Here is a 25,337-nt window from a genome sequence, read left to right as displayed (position 1 = left end):
TAGGAATGTTTTTAAGTAAATTGATAACAGATGTAAATATGTGTTGTAAATAGGCTAAATATTGTATATAAGGAAAAATTTTCGATTGAATTTTTTAGAATGTTTCCTAGAATTGTTTTAATTGTCATCTCAGACAAATGTAAATACATATTCATTTTATCTTTTAACAATTTGTAAAACAGTTTTAACCTGACGATGAACGTAAAGTTCGAAAACGTTTGTTTTAAGTATTGGAAGTAATTTTAATTTGACAAATTGGTTTCTTTTACGCTATTTCAATTGTTTCATTAACAGGGACATTTGTATATAGGCTCTTCGCATGCAAAGAAACGATGCTCTCACCAGGCCCCAATTTTATGGATTCTAGTTTTCTCCGTGCATCGAGCATTGACTTGTTCTCAATGCTAGCACCAGTACTTTATCAAAAAGTTGCGTGAGGAATTTATACAGATTGTAATAACTACTTGCCGGTATAGACAACACTGGGCGTAAAGGAATTCCATTCTTGTGCACTTTTGCTAGGCCATATTTTCGCGGGTTGTGCTCCTGCTGAACGCTTTTTTAGTTCTACAAATAACTTGTGAGCTGGCTTTTTGCACAGGAAACAGTCCAGAAGTTCAGTTTGTTGGGTTACTGGCCACATAATACACAAGTACTTTGTTGTGCCCACGATAATAAACTTCCGGATGTCATTGTACGGTTCGGATGTCTGCTGTTTGACTGGTTTATCGTTTACTTGGAGAAGTCAACCCTAACCGGGTATATTGAGATAGATAACATTTTTTCAACCCTAGCCGTGTAATCAGTACTCTTCTTTCTGTTTTATTCAGTGGGAATTGCCGGTGATATTTGACCACAGCAGGAAATGTTAACAGCTGGAAATGTTATTTAATAATTTTATCACAACAATTAGGCTATCACAGAATCCAACTATTTGCCAAAAAATTGTTGCACTTTGCTTCATTTCAGGTTTTTATTCGTTGATCTTTTTTCATTTTGTAGATCTTTTGCAGGAACAACGGTGCGTCAATCATTCCATACTGAATGCATGTGGATGTTTATCCACGTTTGAAGGGGAAGATGATTAAGTACGAGACCAAATGAGCCTTTTGATTCTCTGATGCCCTGATTGTTGAATTTTATTCATTGCTTCACTGCCTGGTGCGTTTTCCTCTATCAATTTATCATCGATCTAATCGTAGCTATGCTGGCAAACTATTTCTCAACTTTGTATAAAAAAAATGACTGATTTTTTGATGGAGAATAGTCAGCAAATGGAGAATAATGTGCAAATGGAGATTAATCAGATTACTTTTCATAATGCGTAATGTGTATAAATTGCTAATTTTTTATCAATAGTTTTAGTTCAACTCTCTACATAGGATCTGGGCTTCACCATCACTGACTCATTTTGCGTTTCTGGCTGACTGATATCTCGAATTCTGGATTTAGCAGTCATTACTCGTGGATGCTCGCCAGGTAAAGCATACTGTACACTTCTCAGGAAACGTCTGTACCTAAGGAAACAAATGTGGTTCTATATCATTGTGTTTGAGTGTACTTAGCGAGATCTGAGGTTCTTGTACCCATCCTCACCCTTTCCTTATGCGCACCTCATTTTAAAATACGAGCTTTTCTATGGCAATTAATTTTGTGTAATTATAGGGATCTATTCTGTTTCGGCTCCCAGCTTAAAGAGTATATAAGTTTTACGCCGCATGTGCTATTTTTTTACTATGTCGCGTGCTATATGGCAACAAATAATTTATTAGCGTACACATAATTTGCATAAAACACTGATGGATACCCTAATATCGTAGGTGCACATGGGGTTGATTTCTTAGGTAGTCTGTGCGTCCTAAAATGTACAGTCAACACTCGATGGTTACAGATTTAAGTGTCTTACATTGCAGCTGCTTCTTGTGAGTGTTCGTGACTGTCGTATAACTTAGCGATGGCATAGAAGACCGAGTGAGCCGATGGTCTGAGAATGCCGCTCATTTTGATCTGGTTATTCATTGATGGCTTAGCCGCCTCCATCAGTTCTAAAGGAAATTAAAAGGGATTTTAGCTGCAATCAACATGTTACCAGTAATTCAAGACATTTCATCAGTTTACCTTGGCGTCTTTTCTCTTTTGCGTTAACAAGTATCAGTGTTTCGTCGATTGTTGCTCTCAACTTTTCAAGGTGCGGGTGATTGTATTTGAGAGTTTGAGACCAGATTTGGAACGCGTTACTATAGGCTTCATGGGCTGGTTCATATTTCTTCAGTTCGCGGTAAATGTCGCCCATGAGACAGAAAGTTGTTCCTTAAAAAATCAAATAGTTAACATGAGTTCATGCAGTCGTCAGTTTCAAGCGTTTTTGAGCCTACAGTAGGACTGTTTTTGACTCGGTTATAGAATTTGGATATTTGTTCCGACCCCACATTTAGTGGTGGTGGCGGGAGTGGGGGGGGGGGGGTTGGTAGAAACTACATGCTGAACTGTTTTGGTCAGTGAATTTTGGCCGATCGATAGGGTTATCGTAGAGTTTTGAGTGGTATCACAAGAAAGCCCGTCGAGCGTAGAGTATCCTATATATTAAACGCGTGAACTCCGAAATGGGACAAAATTTTTGCATGTTTAGGGGGCCTCTCGAAGCGCATGTTTAAGAGCCGCTTTGAGAAGCATGGTTAAGCGAACATATCGAGAGAGGTCAATGACCTAAAAGGCTCAAAGTAGATGGGTGAGAACCGAACCTGAGACAATAGACTGTTAGTCAGGTGCAGTTACCACGAGGCTAAGAGGGCTTGAAAGTACGCTCGCCCAGAGGGAGGAATTACTGACCTGGGTACTACGTATTTTTGAATTGCTTCCGAACGAATCTTGAAGTATTTATTGTAAATGTGTGTATTTTTTGCAAAGTTTTAGTTTTACAAATTCTGCGCTAATCTAGAACACTCTTAGTTTTCCTCTAAGTTTTTCACGCTTTACTTTTTAATTTGAGCGTAATCTCATTTGCTCTCAATCTGAAATATGTTTATTGATAAGATAAAAGTGATTGTGAGAAACGGTGGTTTGTAGTGGCTATAGCACAGTTCGTAAGATGGAGCACTTCTAATCTGAAGTTTGAAAATTTTGTTCTATTATCATTACCCATAAAATTGCTATGAAACTAAGTTCTGAGCAGTTTTAATCGTATTGTCTAATCTGCCTCTTTTATAGTAACTATCAGTCGCAACTGAGCACAATGGTCAACAGTGCTCCTATCGTAACATATTTTAGGGGTCTTTAATCTTGCAACCTAGCGTAATAAATGAGTTTTGAGACGCGATTTACCATCACTTTTAAGCTGCTAATATGCACCTTTGTTTTGCGCTCATTAAGCATGCCGTATAGCAATAACAAGCAAGTCACAAACGCCATTGTCCAGAAATTTGCTGCATCAAGAGCAAAAGAAAAATGCAATACGCATAGATAGCTTAAGTGGTGAGACCTATGGCTGTTAAATGAGGGGCATGGGTTCGAGCCCAAGTTGGTGCGAAACAGAAACCTTTACTTCTTTTACAGCTTCTGTTCGTGTAAAAGATTTTCTTATGGTTTTGAGGGCCTGCTAGTAGAATTGAGCTGTTAAAATTTTTGTCTTCTTCGAAGAGCTATGACAATCTCATCGAAGTTCCAATTAGATGTAATCGCTCACCTCTATAGTGTTCTCAATTAGATTATGGTGTTGATGACTTTGAAACTGTTTCTTTCAAAATTTCTGAATTTGTATAATGGTCGGTAAAGACTTATGGTTGTTTTTTCTGTAGTTTTATCACAACATCTTTGCTTTAGTGAGGAAACTAACTGATTGCTATAGTGTCACAAATAAACCTTTTAATAGTTTGAGTTCATAGTGAAATGTTTTTATGACCATTATAACAAATACCAATTCTTTTTCTTAAAATTAAGTGAATTTTGGGTTGTGACCTTTGTTGTTATTTTTGCGTTTATGGTTAAATACTCCAGCATATATCAATCAAAATTGTGTTCTTCAGTTGATAGCTAATAGTAACTATGTATTTGACGCTATTTGATTTGGTAAAGTTTCGAAATATACTGAGTTTTGAGTGTTTTAATTTTCCTAGTATATCTATTTTGCTCTCAAATAGGCTGATTGAAGACAAGTTAGTTTGGTTATGTAAGGAGGCATAAATTAAACGTCTGACCGTGTCCATTTGACAGACAATGGTTTTTAATTTAAACTTTACTCAAAAGACTTCGAGATTTCTGAAAAGATTTGCCCCTCACGATTGATTTTTTTGTGTAGTCAATCTCATCTGTTTAGGAAATCGTTTGCCGAGATAAGTTTTGTCAAAGATTATCTCATTAGGAGGAAGTCCTGAATGCTTGCCATTAAATAATATAGTTAGTTTTTAAATTTCTGATTGGTTTTGGTTATTTTTAATAGCCGCACAGCGATAGCTAGGGCTATTATTGGCCTTCTCTTGTTTTTTTTTATTTCGTTTATAGCGAATTTTTGTTACGACCATATGACGTCACAGCCACTTTTTGTTCAATCGTTCATGCAATTTCAACTGAAACGCGAGTTTGACCTCATTTTTCGCTCTTAGTGGAGTGAGTTTTTTTTAGTTCGTTCACGTGATTAAATTTTTGGTCACACGTGAAATGAAAGTTATTTGAGAGCAGCTAATAGAGGCAGCAAAAGCAGCAATAGAGGCAGCAGAGATTTTTAATCAAAATATAACATATCAGCCTGCAATGAAAAGACGTTTTTTTGGTCTGTCTTTACTGTTTTTTTGAGACTGCAGATCTACGAAGCTATTGCGGCTATTTTCTGGCAATCTGCCAGCTATGTTTAATTTGATTTGTTTGAATGATAAGTGAAATTTTGTTGATTTGCCTTAGATTGCTTTTATTGCTAGCCTATTTTCCAACAGTAATAAATTTGATCAGCCTTTTGATGGAGAATCATTTAAGTTTTTTTGTGATTCTCTTCTTCGCTAGTGTTACGACGGAAAGGCCATTTGTTTTCGAACCAATTTGATTTTGCTGAAGCTCGATTTTCCTAATTTTGCTGTTAGTCGCATTTCAATAGATGTTTGGTTTCTTCAGCTAATTGGTATGAGTTAGTTGACATTTAAAACATATCGTTGTTTTTAAATTGAAGCAATTGAAGCTTTTCAAAAAGATATGTAAAAATTAAATGAGAATTTCTGTTCATTTTTTCCCACTTGTCGTGTATTCCAGTAACGTGGAGTATTTGTTTTGTTTATGATACTTTCTTTTAAGAATTTTGACACTGAACCGTTTTGCGAAACTTGAAAATCTGTAATCATTTTCTTTTTTCGCACATCTGAGTTTAAATGATTTGATAACCAGTTTGTTTATCAGTCATTTAATTAATGAGTTCCATAGGCAAACTTGACGTGACTTACCTCAGTCATAGCTTACGTCTTGGTTTTTGAAGCATTGGCGACCTCTATTTAGAATTGATCTGATTTGCATTCTCTATACAGATTTATGTGAGTTCATTTATTGACCTTTGCGCTCACTTAAAAATCTTAATGGAGAATGCAAAATCTAATTGAAAAGAACTAGGAGCCATGCAAGCTTAATAATAATGGGTTGTTACTAGAAAGACATTACTGTTTAGGATTTAGATTGAAGGCGGGATAGAGATGAGTTTGTTGATCTCATATTTTGTATTTAGTAAAAATAAATTGTATACTTTTTTTTACTAAATACACTAAGGTTGGCTTTGTCTGTCGTTTCGTTGATTGTAGTGTTCATTACTGTGGAATAAAGAAATTTGATCTCACTGATATTAAATGTGTAATAGCCGCCCTCATCTTCTCAGCCGGCTATTATAGCGCTCCTATTTTTTTTTTTTTTACTTCGTCAAATAAAAAAATGTTTCGCTTTACCTCATTTTGCCGCCTTTTCAACATTTTGCGTGAAATCTTTTTGACTTCTCTAGGCTAGTTTCTCTCTTCTCTCATTCTGCTAAAAGTGATTTTGAACATCAGTTGCTCAGCAAAGCAATTCAAAATGAACAGTCAGTATAAAAAATTGAAGTCAGAAATAGAAACGGGATAAACCCATAAAGCCCAATTTTAGATGCCCGCTATTTGAACGTCGGTCCTATAAGTATTAGTTACCTCTCTCTAATGCTGATTGTTATTGATAGTAGCCCCTGTAGCCTCTCTCTAAGAAACAGAAGTATGTTCAACTACGAAATGCCATCAAAATAAATCGGACTTAAAAAAATGTTTTTGTACGAAAATCTTTTTTTTTCAATATCTTCTGTTATTTCAATCCCAGTCATGCTTATTGGAATCAACGGCGGCTATTTTCCGGCAATCTGCCGGGTATGTTTTTTAATAGCCGCCCTCATCTTCTCAGCCGGCTATTATAGCGCTCCTATTTTTTTTTTTTACTTCGTCGAATAAAAAAATGTTTCGCGTTACCTCATTTTGCCGCCTTTTCAACATTTTGCGTGAAATCTTTTTGACTTCTCTAGGCTAGTTTCTCTCTTCTCTCATTCTGCTAAAAGTGATTTTGAACATCAGTTGCTCAGCAAAGCAATTCAAAATGAACAGTCAGTATAAAAAATTGAAGTCAGAAATAGAAACGGGATAAACCCATAAAGCCCAATTTTAGATGCCCGCTATTTGAACGTCGGTCCTATAAGCATTAGTTACCTCTCTCTAATGCTGATTGTTATTGATAGTAGCCCCTGTAGCAAAATAAATCGGACTTAAAAAAATGTTTTTGTACGAAAATCTTTTTTTTTCAATATCTTCTGTTATTTCAATCCCAGTCATGCTTATTGGAATCAACGGCGGCTATTTTCCGGCAATCTGCCGGGTATGTTTTTTAATTGCTCTCAAACGAAGTTTGTAGCAAATATATTTCTCCTGTTGGTCTTTTTATGCGATTTTTCGCTTGACTAATGTTTGGTCTGACCCATTTGTCTTGTCGCCGTCAAAAACGGGATAAACAGGGAGCGACCAGTGGGCATTAATTTCTCTTAGAGTTATTAATGCCCTTAGGGAGATCTGAGGTTCTTGTACCCATCCTCACCCTTTCCTTATGCGCACCTCATTTTAAAATACGAGCTTTCCTATAGCAATTAATTTCGTTTAATTATTGGGATCTATTCTGTTTCGGCTCCCAGCTTAGAGTATATAACTTTTACGCCCCATGCGCGTGTGCTATTTTTTTACTATGTTGCGTGCTATATCGCACTCCCGCTTTAGCTTAATTTGGATCTTTTCGATAACGATTCACGGGAACTGTTTTGGAGACTTATACCTATGGTGTGAAAGGCAGTTGTTAAAACTCCCATCCCCCCACAGCCTCCCTCTGCGCTCACCGCACACCCCTTCAATTAAACTAAAGCTAGCTTCATTAAACCGTAGCTAGCTTTTGACGAAGCCAACCGCTTGCCGGCCATTTGAGAGCAATTCGCTCCGACGTTAGTCAGTTTTGGTTAATTACTTGCCTTTGTAAGATTCTATCAAAATTAACAAGTTTTAACTTTTTTAAGGTAGCCTATATCTGCTTCAATTGGTAATCAATTAAGTCAAGAATGTGGATGAGTGGAGTCAGAGCATTGTGCCGAGGCATATTAATGAGCCTCTTAATGATTAGCTTCGATAGTAGATATCTATTCCAAATCTGTGTTAATTGTTGTTTCAAATGAGTCACCTGAAGTCTTGAATAATGACTGACAAATTGATTTTCTAGTGAAATTCACCTATTTGAGGATGCTTGTCTCCTAAAGATCGCAGCTCTATTTCCAGACACTTCCCGCAGAATGTGACTGCCTCTTTGCGTTCTTGTAGTCCGTAGTGGCATTTGGCAATGTCAAAGAAAATGGGAGAGATGTTTGGATGCTCGTCTCCAAAGAGCTTGCTCCTGTAAAGGAACCAATCGTGGAAGTGCGTTCAAATGTCTAATTTAATTAGCGCTCCATTCTTTAAATTTGGATCTTTTCAATCACAGTTTATTGTTATCACTCATCACATTTATTCTTCGCATACGTTCATTTTATGAGTATAAAGTTCATGATGAAGAAGGGTAAATTTTAGAGACCTCTCCACTGCCTTTGTTAAAACGTTTATTTCACATATTTAAAATGTATCATGTCGTTCTGTAATGGTTTTTTCCATATCAGTTGAAACAATTTATTGTCCTGCAAATGAAAATAGTGATGACTTTAACCTGAGTGATAAGGCATGAGTGAGGCATTCAAGTGCTCTGTCATGCTTCTTCATCTTGAGGAAGACGCCTGCAATGTTGCAGTGCACATTGGCCTGTTCACCAGACATGTCTTCTGCACTCACTCCCTTCAGCACATCCAATGCACTGTAGAAGCCATCTAGAGAGGCTTCAAAATCTCCAGCCGTGTTTTTGATTGACGCAAGGTAGCCAAGGGTTCGACCTGAAATAGGCTAATTTTTCGTTTTATAAAAATACACACATGTTCAATCATAAAAGGAAGGCGTTGTTGATTCTGGGCAATTTTAAAGCAGATTTGCGCCATATTTGCAACTTCATCTATTGCGTGCAATTAATATGTTGAGGTTTCTACTATGGTTTCCTTTCTCATATCTTTTCTCCTTTCTGATATTGTAATGTCTCATGAATTGCCACTGTTAGATTTTGAACTGTACCTGAACTTTTTTGACTTAAGTTAAAGTTGCCGATAGGTGCTCCTTGCAATTTTCTTGTTAAGTTTTGACAAACATGACCAGAAAGCAGCTTGCCTGTTTTGGGGTGATCCTTTCCAAACATGTGCTGGAGTATATCCAGTGCTTTGATCTGGTCAGCCGAGGCCTCCTGAAGTTTGCCTTGCTGCCGATATATCTCGCCCCTTTTGTTGTATGCCTCTGCCACCAATATCGACTCGTGTCCCATGAACTCTGTCATTGTCTCTATGGCCTTTGTGACCTCTTTGGCTGCAAAGTAGTGACTGCCTTCGTTCACCAAAACATCCCCTAAAATATCAAGGCGTTATTAGAACGTTTTTTTTTTGCAAAAAATTATTCCAGTGCTACTGTTTGGCTGTCCTTATTTCTTGTAATTGTGAAAATGAGTGCGGAATCATAAAATTTTTGCAAATATTTTGTTTCGATCCTTTCGGGTATTTGTCCATCTTCTTTTTCTAAAGGACTTAGTAGGTTCTACTTTAAGCTGTAGCCTGTTGACATCAGCCCAAGACTTGCTAACTTTTAGCAATACTAAGTTTGCCTTGCTGGGATGCGAGATTATAGACACATATGAAACGCGAGCTAATCTTCGAATCCTTATCCCGCCAGTTAAGAGTATCCCAATTGAAAATCAGATTGTGGGGGTTCCAGTATCCCAAGTGAAAAACCGATTTTGTGGTTTTTATTATTCCACCTGAAAACCCGATAGTGTGGGTTCTACTAATCCAATTGAAAACCCGATTGTGTGGATTTTGATTCACATAATAAATCATCAGAGTGACGAGTGGCCATTAATGCGAGTGTTGCTGTGATTCCAAAATTGGATTATGACTTTAAACTGATAATTAATGGCATGTCAATGAGTTAATAAAGTCGACTAAGATTATCTTACCAAGCCATATATTAATTGAATTTGTTCATCGAAAAAAAATACTATTAAGTGTTGTTTGAGCATATATCATTTCTAGTTTAAATTTTTATTCAACAAATGTTACGAGCCAGGACTGATAAGGGTCTCATTTTGCGTGTTCGGTCAATAATTTCGCAGCGCTTAATCAAAAAGTTTGAAATATTTTACCTTTTTGCTGGTTGCCAGTTGAAATTTGGCTCTTTAATTTACAAGGTTACTAGTTTTTAATTAATAGTTGCGTAGATTTCCAAATGAATTCTGCTGCTATTACCTAGTGCTGATCTGGCTAGTGCTACTGGAATTGAGTTGGGTTCAGGGGCGAATTCCACAATGTCAGAATAAACTTTCTTAGCCACTTGGTACATTCCCATTCTGTTATAAATCCAGGCTATTTTTCTCTGTGTTTTCATTGTTTGCTCAATGTCGTCATCAATCTGCTCATAAATAGCGTTTGCGTTCAGTAGAACATCAAGAGATTCTCGATATTTGCCTTTCTTGATGTACGTGCCCCCAATTTCGTAGTAGATATCGGCAAGCACAACGCTTACTTTTCGTCTCTCGACAACTATCCGTTTCTGTTCCAAATCTAAAGCTTGGAATAGGTATTTTAAAGATTCGTCCGTCAAGTTTCCTTCTCGACAAACGGCTCCTAAATTAGTATAACACATGACAGTGTCGGGATTCCACTGATCTTTTCCCATTTCCTGGAAAAGTCGAAGGCACTTCTGAAAAAGTTCAATTAGGAATGTGGTGTCTGAAATACTTAGGGATGAAATAAGGCCACCATAGTGAGCTAATTGAACAGGATCACTGCTCAATTCTGGGTTCGTTTCTAGTTTTATTTTCAAGGTGTCAATGAAATGTTGTCGTAATTGCTGTTTGATGACTTCGTTTAGTTTAGCGAACCCAATGTAGTGTTCGATAGCTTCTTCTAACAGTTTTTTATCTTCAGGCAGTGTAGCTGTCGCTTGTCGGGTGTCCACTTTAAAATACTCGTTTGCAATCTGGTTCGAAGACCCAATTCCTTTTTCCAAGAGGCTTCGGAGTAGTAGAGTTTCCTCTTCTTGAGGCTGGACGAAGTAAACTGGAACCTGGCCTTTGTCAGATATGAAACACTCCCAAACACACCACAGACGTTTGAAAGCAACTGGCGATGTCCATTTAGTGAGAACCTGTAACGACATTTGCAAAAGTGTGGCTCCATTCGACGTTTATACCACTTTCAAATCGCTAAAAGTGAAACTCTTTTTGTTGAATTATCATTAACTGTTTGTTAAGAATTAAGCATGGATGACAGGTATCGTTAATAAATTGGACTAAGTTACGAAGTTGTCACGGTGATTAAATTGAGTCTTCTTGTTGGCTCGGGGAAGATTTAGAAAGATCAGAAGGTAAAAAGATGATTGCGGCAGTGATGCTGTTCTACCAACCTGTAGCATATGGCCACACCCTCTGATGGTTTTGTCCATGTAATCCTCCACCATGTCAATGCTCATTGTGAAATTCTGTGAATGTTGGTTGATGACGAAACAGTCCATCCAGAAGTAGCAGTCTTTACCCAGCTTAGCCAGAGGATTACTGTGACTGGAAGCGAAGTCGAGAAGACACTCGAGTACCTCCTTGACGTCGGCGTTCCAGGGATATGATACAAATATGTTTGCCTCCTTTACAAATGGCTTTCCTGCAGGGTCCACCTTTGGTATAAATGATTATTTCTTGCAGGGAATTTCAGCACAGATTTTCAATGGAGTAGCGTCGACTATCAAAGGATACATTGGGTATCTTACTATCTGAAGAAGTTTTAGAAGCCTCTGTGAAAACTACTATATTTTCCTTTGATGATGATCCTGATGGACAATTTGCTAAGCTCTTGTAACTAAGGCCACTACAATTTTCTAAGCTCAGATTAGAAGTAGTAATTACATATGGTCATATTCTGTAGGTGGAGCAATGAAAGTTATCCATTTTCTATCAGTGATGCTGAATCTGAGAAACCAGTTGATATTGATTACTAGCTTACTCAGGATAGTGTTTGACATTTGGTTTCTCAGGAGGGCTGTAGCTGTGTGCTCAATCGCCAGAAACAGTCAGCGGTACTCACCTTTCCGTGATGCAACTCAACGAATCGCAGCTGTTTTGCTTCTGTTTGCGGTTTCACCACCTGTTCTATCAACTCAAACATGTTCAAGTGCAATGGTTCTCGTACTGGCTCCCTCGTCTCTGTTCGGCTAGCATGGGAACCAGGAAGTTGATCAATTCCCGTGGGTGGCAGTTGTAATAAGTTAGCTCCTCCTGTGGCTGATAAGGCATTCTGAGTCAAATTAGACGAATATTAATTCTTTTCTATTCTTAAATGGGAAAGCGACAAATTGTGGGAGTCCCAAACTAAATAACCTAATCAGGCAGTCATTTATACCATGAAAAGCAGAGATTTATTATTCGAAGCAACTATATGGGTCTTTTTATGCGTGCAATTATAGGTAATCTTTTGTGCGATTTTTCGGCTGACCTATTGTTCGTTTGACTCTTGTTCGTTTGACCCTTGTTTGTTTGACCTAAAGCTCAGTGGGCACTAAGTGGCTGAGCAGCTCTCTTAGAGCCTCAAGTTTTACTAGTATTGGATTTACCGAAACTGTTGAGGAGCCAATTTCACGGTGTGAAGGCGGGTTCTTTGTTCCCCAGTCACCTCAGAGCAAAAAATGTGGGACATAGGTACAATATTTTCTCGCAATAAAACTTATTCTCGCAATGTTACAATGGATCGCCAAAGCAATTTGACACCATTTTTTGCTGTTTCGAAGTTCAATATTTTATGAAATGCAACTGCTTTCGCATAAAAAACAAAAAAATCAGTTTTCCGATTGATTCTGGATAACTTTTGGATCTGATGTGCTCATTTTTAACTATATCACCATTTAGGAGGCAAATTAGTTATTTTTAAAGCTTTCTGGAAACTGAAATTTACCATTAATTTAGTTTTGATAAAGTGTTAACCATTTCTTTTAGTGCGGTCTAGAAGTGCCCCTTTCTCGGCAATTATCACACTGTTATCCTTGACAATCATTATCGATCGAAATGTTTCACAAATGCAAGGTCTTTTTAACTGAAAGACCTTGCACACTGAAAGACCTTGCACACACATCTTTTTAACTGAAAGGCTACGAAAACATTCCAATTTCTAGAAACTTGGGATACGATTTTTAGATTTTACTATTTTACGATTTATTCATTAAAAGAAAGCAAAAGAGTGAAAGGGTACATTTTTTTTGTTTAACGACCGCTTTTAGAAAATCCGGAATTTTTTTTGGGCTTTATTTTGTTCTTTGTTCCCCCGACACCTCAGAGCAAAAATTGAAGATCATAGGTACCTTTTCTCGCTATGAAATTTATTCTCACAATGTTATCACAATGTTCTCACAAATGTGTCCTTAAGAACAGAAGCTACAAGCAAAATTCGAAAGTTTCATAGTACAAAAGTACTGGAATTTTTACCTTCAAAAAACTTGAAAGACTTCAAAGGTTTTTGATGAAATCAGTACCACCTTCAGTTATGCTTACCTGTAATAGTTGAACCGCTAGAAACATTTTCAATTATTGCATAAAGAGCTATAGTTTTCCTCGGTTTCTCAAATTTGCAAAAGACTTGGCACTGCATAAAAGGGATCATCGATGCAACCAAAAACAAAAGGACCTTAAATTTGATACCAGCCTTTAGCAAAATTCTCGAAAATTTTTTTTTCAGAATGAATGGTTAGCTTCGTTTCCAAAAACGTCCATGCTATATCTGAATTAAGTGAAAACTTAACGATTTCTTGGGATAGAAAAAAAAACATGTGCTTCCTTGATATATACCGTGGTTTTCCTTGATATAACTCAAGCTTTTGATGCCATTGACCACAAAATTTTGATCAACAAATTAACATACTTTGGTGTTAGAGGCCCTTTGAAAAGTCTTATTGTGTCCTGTCTCAACAGCGCTCAACAATATATACTTCCAAAACCTCTGAGAGCAGAGATATCAAATATGGTGCCCCACAAGGCTCTGAGCTTGGGCCTCTTTTGTTCTGAATATCTGTAAATGGTCCGCAAATCGGAAATGACAGTTTGCCGATTATACGAATATACTTTGTAGAGGAAAAGACATTGAATCAAGTATCAAAACTGATATTACGGCGGCGATATGATTCAAATGACAAACTTTGCGTTAATTCTAAGAAATCTCAGGAGATGTATTTTTGTAAAAATTCGGATCTTAATTGGAGAACAATTTTACCATTACAGTTCGACAGTGTACTTTGCTAAACCCGTGATTTTATGCGGACTTCTGATTTATGGCTTTACAACCAAAAAAAAGGAAAAGTTGACATGTGACAACGAAATATTGTGACAGCCATCGTTCATCCAAAACGGACAGAGAGTCTTGATTTTTTCTATAGGAAACACTGCGTATTCACCATTTTTGACCTGTACGTTCTTGAACTTATGAAGAAAACTGTTGAAGAAGCGGCAAAGAGATCACCTTGCTCATTCATTGATGTTAAAAACGTGTCTACTTGTCAATACCACGCACGCAACCTTAGTTTGGTTATAAAGATAGGTCCAGTATAAAAATGCAGCAATTGGAAACTAAATCTGGTTGAGCCTGACGAAGACTTATAATTTTTGCAAATCAAGATGCCTTTCTTCTTTCAGATCTTGAAAAATTGGATTCAAACCGGCTCAAAATTTTAGCACATCAAATTTTCAAATCTTTTTGATGGTCAATATCTTTTTGACAAAGTTTTTGGTTGGTTAGTCACTGAGGGACATACATGCTTACTTGTTCATTTTTTCTGGAAAGTAAAGTTTTAATGTGCTAAAGGGATGCCACCTAAACAAGCTGTGAAGCTCATCTGACGTACCTCTTGAAAACCTGATAGTTATAAACTGTTGTCAAGGAATTCGAATCAATTGCACAAGATTTCAGTGGTTCGTTCTGGGTTCATCCAGATATGTATTCTATATATAAGCACATTTTTTTAACCCGAACTTGTCCGTAAAAGAAAATTAAAAACTGTTTCGATAAAAATTTTGCTGTAAAAAACCCATCCATCTTACGTTAGCGTTATGTCAGTATCATTAAATTGATTACAGAATCTTCGTAGCAGAAAGGTTCTATCGATTTAAAGATGCTGATGTTTTTCATGTTGGTGCTAATAATCAGAACGCATTTTTTAAATGTTGGTTTCTGTGGCAAACAAAACCTAGATATAAAAAGGTAGAAATGTTTTTGAATTTCGATACCTTTTTTCAAGTAAGTTTATCAAGTCATGTTATCGGAAGCGAAATTTTGTTCCATAATTGTTCCGACCCTCTTGAGGGGGGAGGAACTATATACTCAACTGGGTTTTTTTTTTTTGTTCAGTGAATTTTCGCCGCTCGATATATTCATCGTAGAGAGTTGAGACTGGTATCATTAGAAAGCTCGTCCAGCGTAGAATATGGAATTAAAAAGATTTTTTTAATTTTCGTTTTCTACAGGGAGTTATCGAGGCTTAAACTTCTGAGAAAAGAAGAGTGAATTCACGTTGTTTTTATTCACATTTTCCGGAATTTTTGCCTAAATTTTCGTCAATTTTGCTAAAATTTGTTATAATTTTTAAGAATAGTGTCTTTGATTTCATTTTTGAAGACGAACAAGCATTTTTGATTGTTTTGATTTAATTTTTTGGTCAAAAAATCTGGATAAACATTTCAAAATTTAGCCTTTTTCATCAACAACAGCACGAAATAAGCTACTTTAGTCCACTTTGATTAAATTTGCCTACAGTACACCCCCAAACAACACTCATACAATCTTGGTAGACTCAGAGGGGGGCTATTTCTACTTCAGAGTCCGCAGAGAGTGCCTTGTAGTTAAAACTTTGCCGTTTTTTGCTAACTTTACTCGTTGATTATCAAAAATGCAAAATTTATTTTGAGTTTCAACTCAGAAATTATCTATATCTACAACATTGAAAAATCAATTGTTCTTAACGGACAATAAGTATTAACAGGGGTAGTTTTGGGCCATTCTTGGACTGTTACAATCCAAAAAAAATCGGGTTGTAATCAGTCGGTCTTTTTTTTAAAAAAAAAAGACTTTTTTTAATAATAAAGAACAGAACATATCAAATCAAAGCTCAGGAGTGATAGGTCCAACCAATTCGCTTGCGAAACAGCTCCAGGCTAATTCATTTAGTTTTTTAATTGAAAGTTTATGGTCGTTTTTTTTTAAAAATAATTGACTTTTCAATAAATAATGGCTTAATTAACTTTTCCTCTATTTTTTTCTTAATTTGTTCAACTTCCAGCTTAGTGTCAGCAAAAAAAGACTGCTTCTTCTTTCTACTGAGTTAACATTTATTCTCGGTTGCAGTTTTAAGCCTGAAATTATTGTTTTCTGGCTTTGATACTACAAGATTTTAGATTTTTGTTTGTTTTGATATTTGCCAGTTTTTCATGTTTTCTAATTTTGTCACATTATCACATTATTGACAGTTCTCATGTCACCTTATTAGCATTCAAATTAAAACACAATTGAACATATTAAAATCTTGAAAGATATAAATCATCGTTTTAATGGCCTCGACGCCTCTTTCTTGAAGAAATCAATTGAATTTTTTAATTTTGTCTTAACTGTCATTTATACTTTGTCGTTTCGGTCGTATGAAATTTCCTGTTTAGTGATAGCTTTCATTGGCTTTTCATGGAAGAATAGAAAAACTGATATTCTGATATTAGCAGATAGCTGATGGCTTTTATGACTTTCAAACCCATCGTTTTCCAAAATTAAAAAATAACTTTTTTAACTTCGCAATTTTGTTCTTTTTGTTTCTTTTTGTTACCTAATCTCGTTAGTTGATTACAGGTCAAATATGACATTATGGGTGTCAAGGGAATAAAAGGGATTAGTGTCCAAAAATCTTTTTTTTAAAGATTTTGTTATGACCTTACTGGCTTCGACACCGCTTTTTCACAAAAAAAAATTAAATTAATTTGATTTTTGTCATATTTGACGTTCTTTTTGTAGATGCAAGAAATATTCTGGATAATTACAGGTCTCGAGGGTTTCTTTTTCATGAAAAAACGACGATATTTAAATAGCTCTTTTTGTAATTAATGCCTTTCATGACATTGAATGTAATTTTGTTTCGAAAAAAAAAATAAAAGTATTACATACTTTAGCACTCCGCTTTTTTGTCTACTTGTTACCTAGTCTTACTAATGAATGGCCACGTACTACATTATAGCTTTTTAAAGAAGGCGCAATCAAATATATTTTGAGTGCCAAAATTTGGCTTGACGGTTTTGACAGCGTTTTCTGGCAAGTTTCAATTTAAATTTTGTTTGTTCTTTGTTGTTCTTTTTAGCCGCTCTATAAAATGAATAAGGTCAGGTCCTAATGCCCTTCTATAGAAGCAGTGGTAATCGCAAATTTGTGGTAATATTAATTTATTCCTAATGGTATTTATTACTTTGAAGTTAATTGTTTCAAAAAAATAAGTTAATTTTTTTTACTTTTCTGTTTTTGTTCTTTTTTGTATAATTGTTACCCAACCTTTCTATGGACTGGTCGCATATGTTTTCTGGTGATTTTTAAGTTATTTTTGTTTAGTTTCAGGTTTATCTGACGGTATGCTGACTTTGTTATTAAATTTAGTTTTTAAGAGGGACATAAATTTTTTGATATAATTAATGTTTGTTGTTGTTGTTGTTGTTTGATTTTGCTGTTCGTTTTGACTCGCTTTCTTAATATTGACATATTACAGCAATCTAATGCATCAATTTTTACTCCACTGAGTTATTTGTTTTGGAGGTTATCTTATCGTTCATACAGAATTTTTTGAAAAAGACTTGGGCTTTTTTGGGATTCGCAAAAAATAATTTTTGGGTTTTTCTATCTGTTCCTCATTTGGTCGCCCATCCACAAAATTGTGGATGGGCGGGGTCGGAACCTTATGTGCCATTGCACATTACCGAGCCGCCTTGTTAGGTGTAGAAAATGTTAATCGGTTGTCAAAACATGAAAAAGAATTAATTCCTGTGAAGCTTCTGTTTTGGGTTTGACAATTGTGAGATGATCTTGTATAAATCCCTCCAGAAACGAAACAGACACTCCCAAACTCTGCATTTCGACCAAATAAACAAACACTAAAATAAACAAGGTAAACAATCTGGATTGTGGCGTTACCAATCTAAGCTTTTCAGAGGTTATAAAGGTGATGGTTGTAGTAAGAAAAAGAATAAGTGTATTAGTATGACAAGAACAAATGTAACAAAAGCAGCAGAATTAATAAAATCTCAGTGCTCTGTTCTTTATAATCAAGCCAATGTGTACTCTGAGCTTGCTTTCAAAATGCTCCGTAATGACGTTTGAGCTGTTTTTGTGCTGTATTATTTGTTAATTGTTTGTATTGGATTACTGTATAGCTTGTAAAGGTTCAGCACCGTACGTGTTTTCGAACTAACTTCAGAGGTATTCTGTTTTTTTTTGTTTTGATGTCAGCTTTTTAGTCTCTCCCTTTTTCCATGTTTTTTAATGAAAATGAACACTTACCTATAATAACAGCTTACAACAAACGCTTTGGATTGGCGAAACAAAACTAATAAAAGGTTTAGTAGTTGTAATTGAAAGGGTTTTTTCCTACAAAGGAGTAAAAAAACTAGCTGCTAAAATTTGGTAATACTGCTGTTTGTCGATTTGGGAGATTATAGTGGCGAGTTTTTGACCTGATTTTTCTGATCTAGTAATTTGAAGTAAATCAGGTGTTGATATAAGTTGTTTTTTATTTGGCGCCCCGGGAGAGCTCGATCGTTCTTTGTTGCTTTTTTGATTGGCTGACAGTTCATTCTTTTGCGATAAATCGAACAATGTAAATATAATTCGAACAGATTGAACTCTAAGGATTTAGTAATTGGATAAGAATAAAAATTTCTCATCGTTTTCCACGCCCATATTAAATTTCGGGTTATTTCAGATTCTGCATATCGTTTTCTAAGAAGTGACATTAAACTCAACTGAATCGCGCATTGTTTGAAGGCTTTTATTTTCGAAATAAAACAATATTTAATGGGTTCAGTTATTGTTTTTGCACTATTTTTGATACAAAAGCAATAACATAGGTTTTGAGACCAAAGGAATAATGACGGCTTTGTTGGTGTTGTCGGTGACTACAAACCGGCTACTGCTTAATTTTCCAAACGGGTGACTTTTATTGTTCCAAAGCACAAAGTAACAATTCACCACAGCTCGGTTCGATCCAATTATCAGTGCGTGAAGCGTGTAGTTGTGTATGTATTTTTCTGATGTCATTTTTATGTGCCCTCAAAACACTTGGCCTTTGTTTTTTGTATCTGACGCAATTTAGCATAAAGAGACAGTTTGTCCATGGCTGTAATTTTCTTCAGGATTTTCGGCACAAAGGAGGAGCGAACTTGGCGTACCGTTTGATACCTCTTTGATGGTTCAGGCATCTGCGGTGTTAAGCTTGGCTGATAACAAAAAAAAAACATATATTTTGCATATCAAAGGAAGGTTGAAGGTAAAATAAAATTTCGAGAAAAAGTCAATTTAAGCGTACGTGTGAATACCTTCAACAAAATTTAGTTTTCGAAAGCCAACATGTCACGCAATTTTGTTGTGACTCATTTTTTGCTGTCTGGCCAGCAATTACTCAAGTAATTAATTGTTACTATCATAAGTGTGTGTATATTTTTTTTAAATTTTTGCCCTTTTCAGGTTTGAAAATGTTGACCAAGATGGCCATGAAACCGAAGTCTGGCGCATTGGCAAACATCTCTTTTAACACAAACAACCCTGTTCTCGCCGACTCTCGCGTGTTTGTTGGAAACCTCAGGACGGAGACGGTGACTCAAGAGCAGCTCCACAAACTCTTCAAGAAGTTTGGACCAATAACTGGGCTGTCAATTCACAAGGGATTCGGGTTTGTCCAGTACACAAATGAGAAGAATGCGAGGGCAGCTGTTGATGGAACTCACGGCAGCGACCTCGGAGGACAGAAAATTGGTACGTTCAAAATTTTGCACTATCGCATGTTCCGTCATCCCTATTTGACATCACGAAAGGCGTTAAAATGTAAGGCTATTGCAGAAACGAAGGTATCATCATACATGTATTTTGACATAAAACCCAAGACCACATAATGCAGGAAGAAATGGCGATTGATTTGTATGACATCACATGATATGATGCGAGTTTTTGGATTTCACTTTACTATGCAATTTTAATTGACAATGTACGGTAGTTTTACTCGATTTTATATAGCAATGGTTAAATGTTTTATGATTTTACTAATAAGCTGAAGACCAATAAAGGACTTCAGTTTTGTATTCTCTGATTTTATTAATAGCCGCGAAGCGATAGCGGCTATTATTGGAGACATCGTGGTTTTACAATTCAAAGAATTTGAATTGTATTGGGGCGCTGTCTTTGTCTTTTTTTTAAGATCTGTTCACAATTTTTCGATGATTTTTGAAGTCAAATTGGAGTAGTGATTTTGGTCACACCGAAACAGGAAGTGGAGCGAAAAAGCGAGTGGTTTTGCGGCGTGATTTTTGCTCTAGTTTTAAAGTAGGGTGAGAAAACGGTGTTTAAACAAAAATTCGCTTTCTCGCTTGTTGTTTTTTGTTCACATGCGCCATTTTGACCTTGATTTGCTGTTTTTTTATCTGGTTTTTTTAGAAATGGTTTTCCCAATCCACCCACAGTTCCTTCTAGGTCTAGTTTTTTTGTTTAGTCAATGAAAATTCTTTGAATTGTACGTCAGGACTTGTCTTGCTATGTTTTTTAATTCGTCGTCTCCATCGATGATGCTTACGACCTGACTTCTTGGAATTGACTTTTTCCATGACTTTAGTAACTTCTACTGCTTTGCAGTTAAAGTTTGTGTGCGTGACGTCTTTTCTGCTTTTAGGTCAATTGCGTGACTTAAAAAAATGACCTCTGAGCTCACTTATTGAACTTTAAGTTTTATAAACATTGACCAGATAAAGATCAATAGTGTGCATCTAAGTAGTGCCAAACTTATATGCCCTAATTCTTGATTATTAGAGTCCTAAGTTTTTGATTTTGAATATTAATTTTGGGATCTTTTCCGTTTATGTCAGTATCATTAAATTGATAACAGAATCGTCGTAGCAGAAAGGTTCAATCGATTTAAAGATGCTGATGTTTTTCATGTTGGTGCGAATAATCAGAACGCATTTTTTAAAAGTTGGTTTCTGTGGCAAAGAATCCTAGATAAAAAGAGGTAGAAATATTTTTGAAGTTCGATACCTTTTTTCAAGTAAGTTTATTAAGCCATGTTATCAGAAGCAAAATTTTGTTCCATAATTAGGTGTAGAAAATGTTAATCGGTTGTCAAAACATGAAAAAGAATTAATTCCTGTGAAGCTTCTGTTTTGGATTTGACAATTGTGAGATGATCTTGTAAACATCCCTCCAGAAACGAAACAGACACTCCCAAACTCTGCATTTCGACCAAATAAATAAACACTAAAATAAACAAGGTAAAGAATCTGGATTGTGGCGTTACCAATCTAAACTTTTCAGAGGTTATAAAGGTGAAGGTTGTAGTAAGAAAAAGAATAAGTGTATTAGTATGACACGAACAAATGTAACAAAAGCAGCAGAATTAATAAAATCTCAGTGCTCTGTTCTTTATAATCAAGCCAATGTGTACTATGAGCTTGCTTTCAAAATGCTCCGTAATTGCGTTTGAGCTGTTTTTGTGCTGTATTATTTGTCAATTGTTTGTATTGGATTATTGTATAGCTTGTAAAGGTTCGGCACTATACGTGTTTTCCAACTAACTTCAAGAGGTTTTCTCTCTTTTTTTTATGTCAGCTTTTCACGCTCTCCCTTTTACGTGTTCTATAATGAAAATGAAATTTTACTCATAATAACAGATTACAACAACAGCTTTGGATAGGCGAAACAAAACTAATGAGGCTGAGGCTGTTTATACAGTTTTAACGTTTTAAATGCAGCAGAAAAATCGGAGACGTGCAAAAGAGATGTTGTTTTCAAAAAGGATTTGAATGAAAAGCAACAATTTTTACCGGCTGAGATAGCTAATGAAACATTCAAAGAAGCTACAGGAAAATAAGTGGACAGTTTTCAGAGAGTAGTGTTGAAAACAAAGAAGGAATTAATTTCTCCAATGAAAAAAATTACAATTTACTGCACAATATATTGCATTGGAGAGGAGAGACAACGGGGCTATAGATGCCCACTTTTCAGTCTACCCAGGAGTTGAGTACAAATAAAACAACAATTACTATAATTCGAAAAGAAAAAGTATACAAATTAACACTGTTTGAGAGATAGGCAGTGTGGCACAAAACTTAAAAATCAATTACAAATCTTGCTCGTGATTGCAAACTAAAAATGAACACTTCAACATGTGGCAAAAATTAGCAATTTCGCCTGACGTCTTCGCTTCAAAGTCTGCCGGAACAATTTCTAGGCTTTTCAGTTTATTGTATAACTTTGTTGCACGAAATTTGATTGAACAGCGTTCTTTTTTTCTTTTGCATAAAGGTTGTTTGATTAACTTATTTGCCGACCCCCTAGTTTCTCTTTCTGTGGTATAAGGTACTACCAAGTCATTACAAAAATTTTAACAATGAAGGGCAATGATTGCTTTCAGAGAAAATGTAATCAATTCATGCATGTGCAGATCATAAACAGTCAATATGGATTGCTTCCGGAATATATCCTCACATGAATCGGTTCTGTTTTTGAAATAAATGAACTTTAAATTTTTTTGTAAAAGATAAATAGGCTGAAGCAAAGGGTAATTAGAGCAGCCATAGACTAAGACTCCATATTGAACAATAGGCCTAACTTCTGATTCGTAATACTGTATCAACAGCTTCTTAGGCACAAAATGTCTCAGTTTCGCGATAATGCCGCATTGCTTAACTTCCTGTTAACTTGATCAATATGGCTTCCAAAAGAAAGCTTGGAATCAACAAGTATTCCTAGATACTTACAAACTGGTTCCTTTTCTGTTTCCCTCAAGTTAAAACAGAAATTGTCTGAGGCGTTAGCTGCTAAAGTGACATCTGTACTGTTTTATCTAAATTGAGCACAAATTTATTTGAATTGAGCAACTTGCTAATATTCTTTAATTCTTGTTCAACTTCAATTGCCTGCATTCCTACAGCAGTAAGATTTTTATCGTCTGCAAACAGAATAACATCAAGCATTTTGAGGACTAAAGTTACGTCATTGATGTAGATAGTGAATAAAAGAGGACCAAGAATAGATCCTGGTGGTACATCACATTTAAGTTTTTCCCAGCTAGAGATAACTCCGTTCAAATGAACACGCTGCACTCTACGCTCGAGGTATGATACAAACCATTTTTAATACCTTTCCTCTGATACCGTAACATTCTAGCTTTCTTTTCATCATTTTGTGATCAATTGTATCAAAAGCTTTCCTCAGATCCAAGAAAAAACTGAAAACGTTCCTCTTTTTTTGTAATGTTTGTTTCGGAATCTGAATTGTCTATGATAAAACAAAAAAAATGTTTCAAAGTAAGAGTACACCCTGTTGAACTTAATTTTTTCATGAACCTTGCTTCAAACAATAAGTATTGAAATAGACCTGCATTTATTTTCATCTAAATTGAACCCGATTTGCGCAAAAGAATAAACTTCTGCTTTTTCAAGCTCCTGCGGGAATTCGCCCTTGAACGAAAGATATATTAAGAGCGTAATGTTTTCAATAGTTGATTAAAAACGTAATGTTTTCAGGCGCTGACCTTTTTAACAAAAAAAAAGATTAACAAAATCCTCACCATAGGATGGTTTATTATCCAAATTCGATTTTACGACTTTAACTTCCTCCTTTATAACTATGAAAAGAAACATCGATTGTTGACATCTTGGAACTTCCGGTTAATTTTCAGCATCGAGATGCTTGCTCATTTCAAACCCAAATTTGGCAAAATAATTAAAGGCTATTGCGTTATCTTGATCATTCGGCTGACTAATACCGTTAGCCACAGTTTCCAAAACGGGGACCTTGGAACTGTTCATTACTTTACCGCTTCAATCATTTAGTGTTTTTTACTTGTCTTTTATTACAAGGGCAAGATTTAAATTTATTTAAATAGAAATCTTTTCTGGCTGCAAAACACTCTTTTTCAAGGCTTAATCTTAATGTTTTGACCAAACTTTTCTAACCAAACATTATCATCACTTCCTTTCCAATAACGGTGAGCAATGTTCTTCTTAGTTTTGAGATTTTTCAGTTTTTTGCTGAACAATTTAGGCTTTTTTGTTTCTCTACCCAGCTATCTTAAGGCAGCAAATCTGTCTGTAACATTCAAAAACACACTACTAAAGGTATTGAACGCATTTGCAGATAATAAATGGTTTTGTATTGCTGCTCCATGACTCCAAGAAATCATCAAAAACCTTTTAAAAAGTTCTTTTTGGCCATGCTAGGTTTATTGTATAAAGAACCGTAAACTATTAGCACTAATTTCTATAACAGCAGCTTTGTTGTGAGGATTTTTGTGTATTCTTGTCAAATCACAATCACTTTGAACTGTATCATAACACCACCACCCTTCGAACTTCGGTTTGTTAGCGCAGACTGATGATATCCTGTAACAAGTAAACTATTGGCGTCATCGCCGCTGTTCAACCAAGTTCCTCTCAAACAGAAAACGTCAGGCAGTTTTTCGAGTTTGTGAATTAAAGATTCTAGTTCACTGAAAGGTTTTAATGATCTCACTTTTAAATGAAGCACCTGTATGCATGTATTTTTGGTTTGTATGTTTATGATGTTGAACTTGAATAGGAGTATTACTTGTTTTAGGAACCATCGTTGTCATTCCGAAATGGCCCGGAAGCTTGTCCAGTCTCTTGAAATGAAATACACTGATCCGAAAATTATCTGAAGCATTACAACGCGTCTCTCAAACCTTATTGAAGATCTATACCACCCTGGTAAAGATTCCTCACTGTATAGATTAAGCCGTCTTGCTTCCATTCATAAAAATTGTACCCTCTCTTGCCCAAGCTGAATTAACTCGTACATCACTTTTTATCATCCTCAGAAAAATAAGCCTTGCTTTCGTTATATCTTCGAAAATACGAACATCAGACCGGTTTTTCTTCTTTTCAAGAACTTCAATATTTGCCATACGTCGAGAAAATTTGACTATGACTGGTCTTTTTTGTGTTCTAGTTGAAGCAGGAAGACGGTGTGCAATTGAAATATCGTTTTCTGTTGCCGATACGTTTAGTGTTCTCGCTAAATTTATGAGAGCCGCTGTTTGCTGGTAAGACTCCCTTTGTCCGCCCTGATGGCTTTCCGGCAAATCTAGAATTTTGACGTTTTCTCTTCTTTTATAATTTTCGAGAACTTCTGCTATTTTCAAAATCGTTTCGCAGCTGCATCTCTTCTTTCATTTGCTTCAACTTGTCGACAATTCTGTTTATAGTTGATGGAAGCTGCGATCGTATACTTTGGATTATGGTTGGAAACAAATTTGCTACCGCTTTCGCACCCCCGGTTCAATTGCTTGGGTGATATCTACATCCCTGAAAGCGTTTTCGGCTGGGCTTAGAACGTTGTAGCCACGTTTATTATTTGGCTTATTCAAATGAGTTTGGCCTCGATATTTAAGAGTAGGGATTCCATCTTTATCAGATTTTTTTTG

General features: G+C 35.8%; 2 protein-coding genes across 2 annotated transcripts in view; one reads left to right on the top strand and one right to left on the bottom strand.

Moving 5' to 3' along the window:
• Window positions 1–25,337, top strand: part of LOC142339460 (uncharacterized) — a 105,949-nt gene that overhangs the window by 67,969 nt on the left and 12,643 nt on the right. Inside the window, exon 2 of the mRNA XM_075389499.1 lies at window positions 19,373–19,660. Coding sequence (XP_075245614.1) covers window positions 19,381–19,660 — 280 coding nt within the window. The 5' untranslated portion in view covers window positions 19,373–19,380. The remainder of the gene's footprint in view (window positions 1–19,372; window positions 19,661–25,337) is intronic.
• On the bottom strand, window positions 1,247–18,450 carry LOC142339457 (uncharacterized). The gene is made up of 10 exons (XM_075389494.1): window positions 17,678–18,450; window positions 11,714–11,926; window positions 11,043–11,306; window positions 9,884–10,784; window positions 8,760–8,990; window positions 8,215–8,434; window positions 7,748–7,908; window positions 2,119–2,310; window positions 1,907–2,045; window positions 1,247–1,517 (listed from the first exon to the last, which is right to left on the bottom strand). Exons 1-10 carry the CDS (start codon window positions 17,762–17,764, stop codon window positions 1,367–1,369), a joined length of 2,559 nt encoding a protein of 852 aa, XP_075245609.1. The 5' UTR covers window positions 17,765–18,450; the 3' UTR covers window positions 1,247–1,366.

Source organism: Convolutriloba macropyga, chromosome 5 (genome assembly GCF_964194025.1).
Source record: "Convolutriloba macropyga chromosome 5, txConMacr16.3, whole genome shotgun sequence".
Lineage (NCBI taxonomy): Eukaryota > Metazoa > Xenacoelomorpha > Acoela > Convolutidae > Convolutriloba > Convolutriloba macropyga.
The sequence above is the reverse complement of the archived record's forward strand: the minus strand, read 5'-3'. Positions and strand labels throughout refer to the sequence as shown.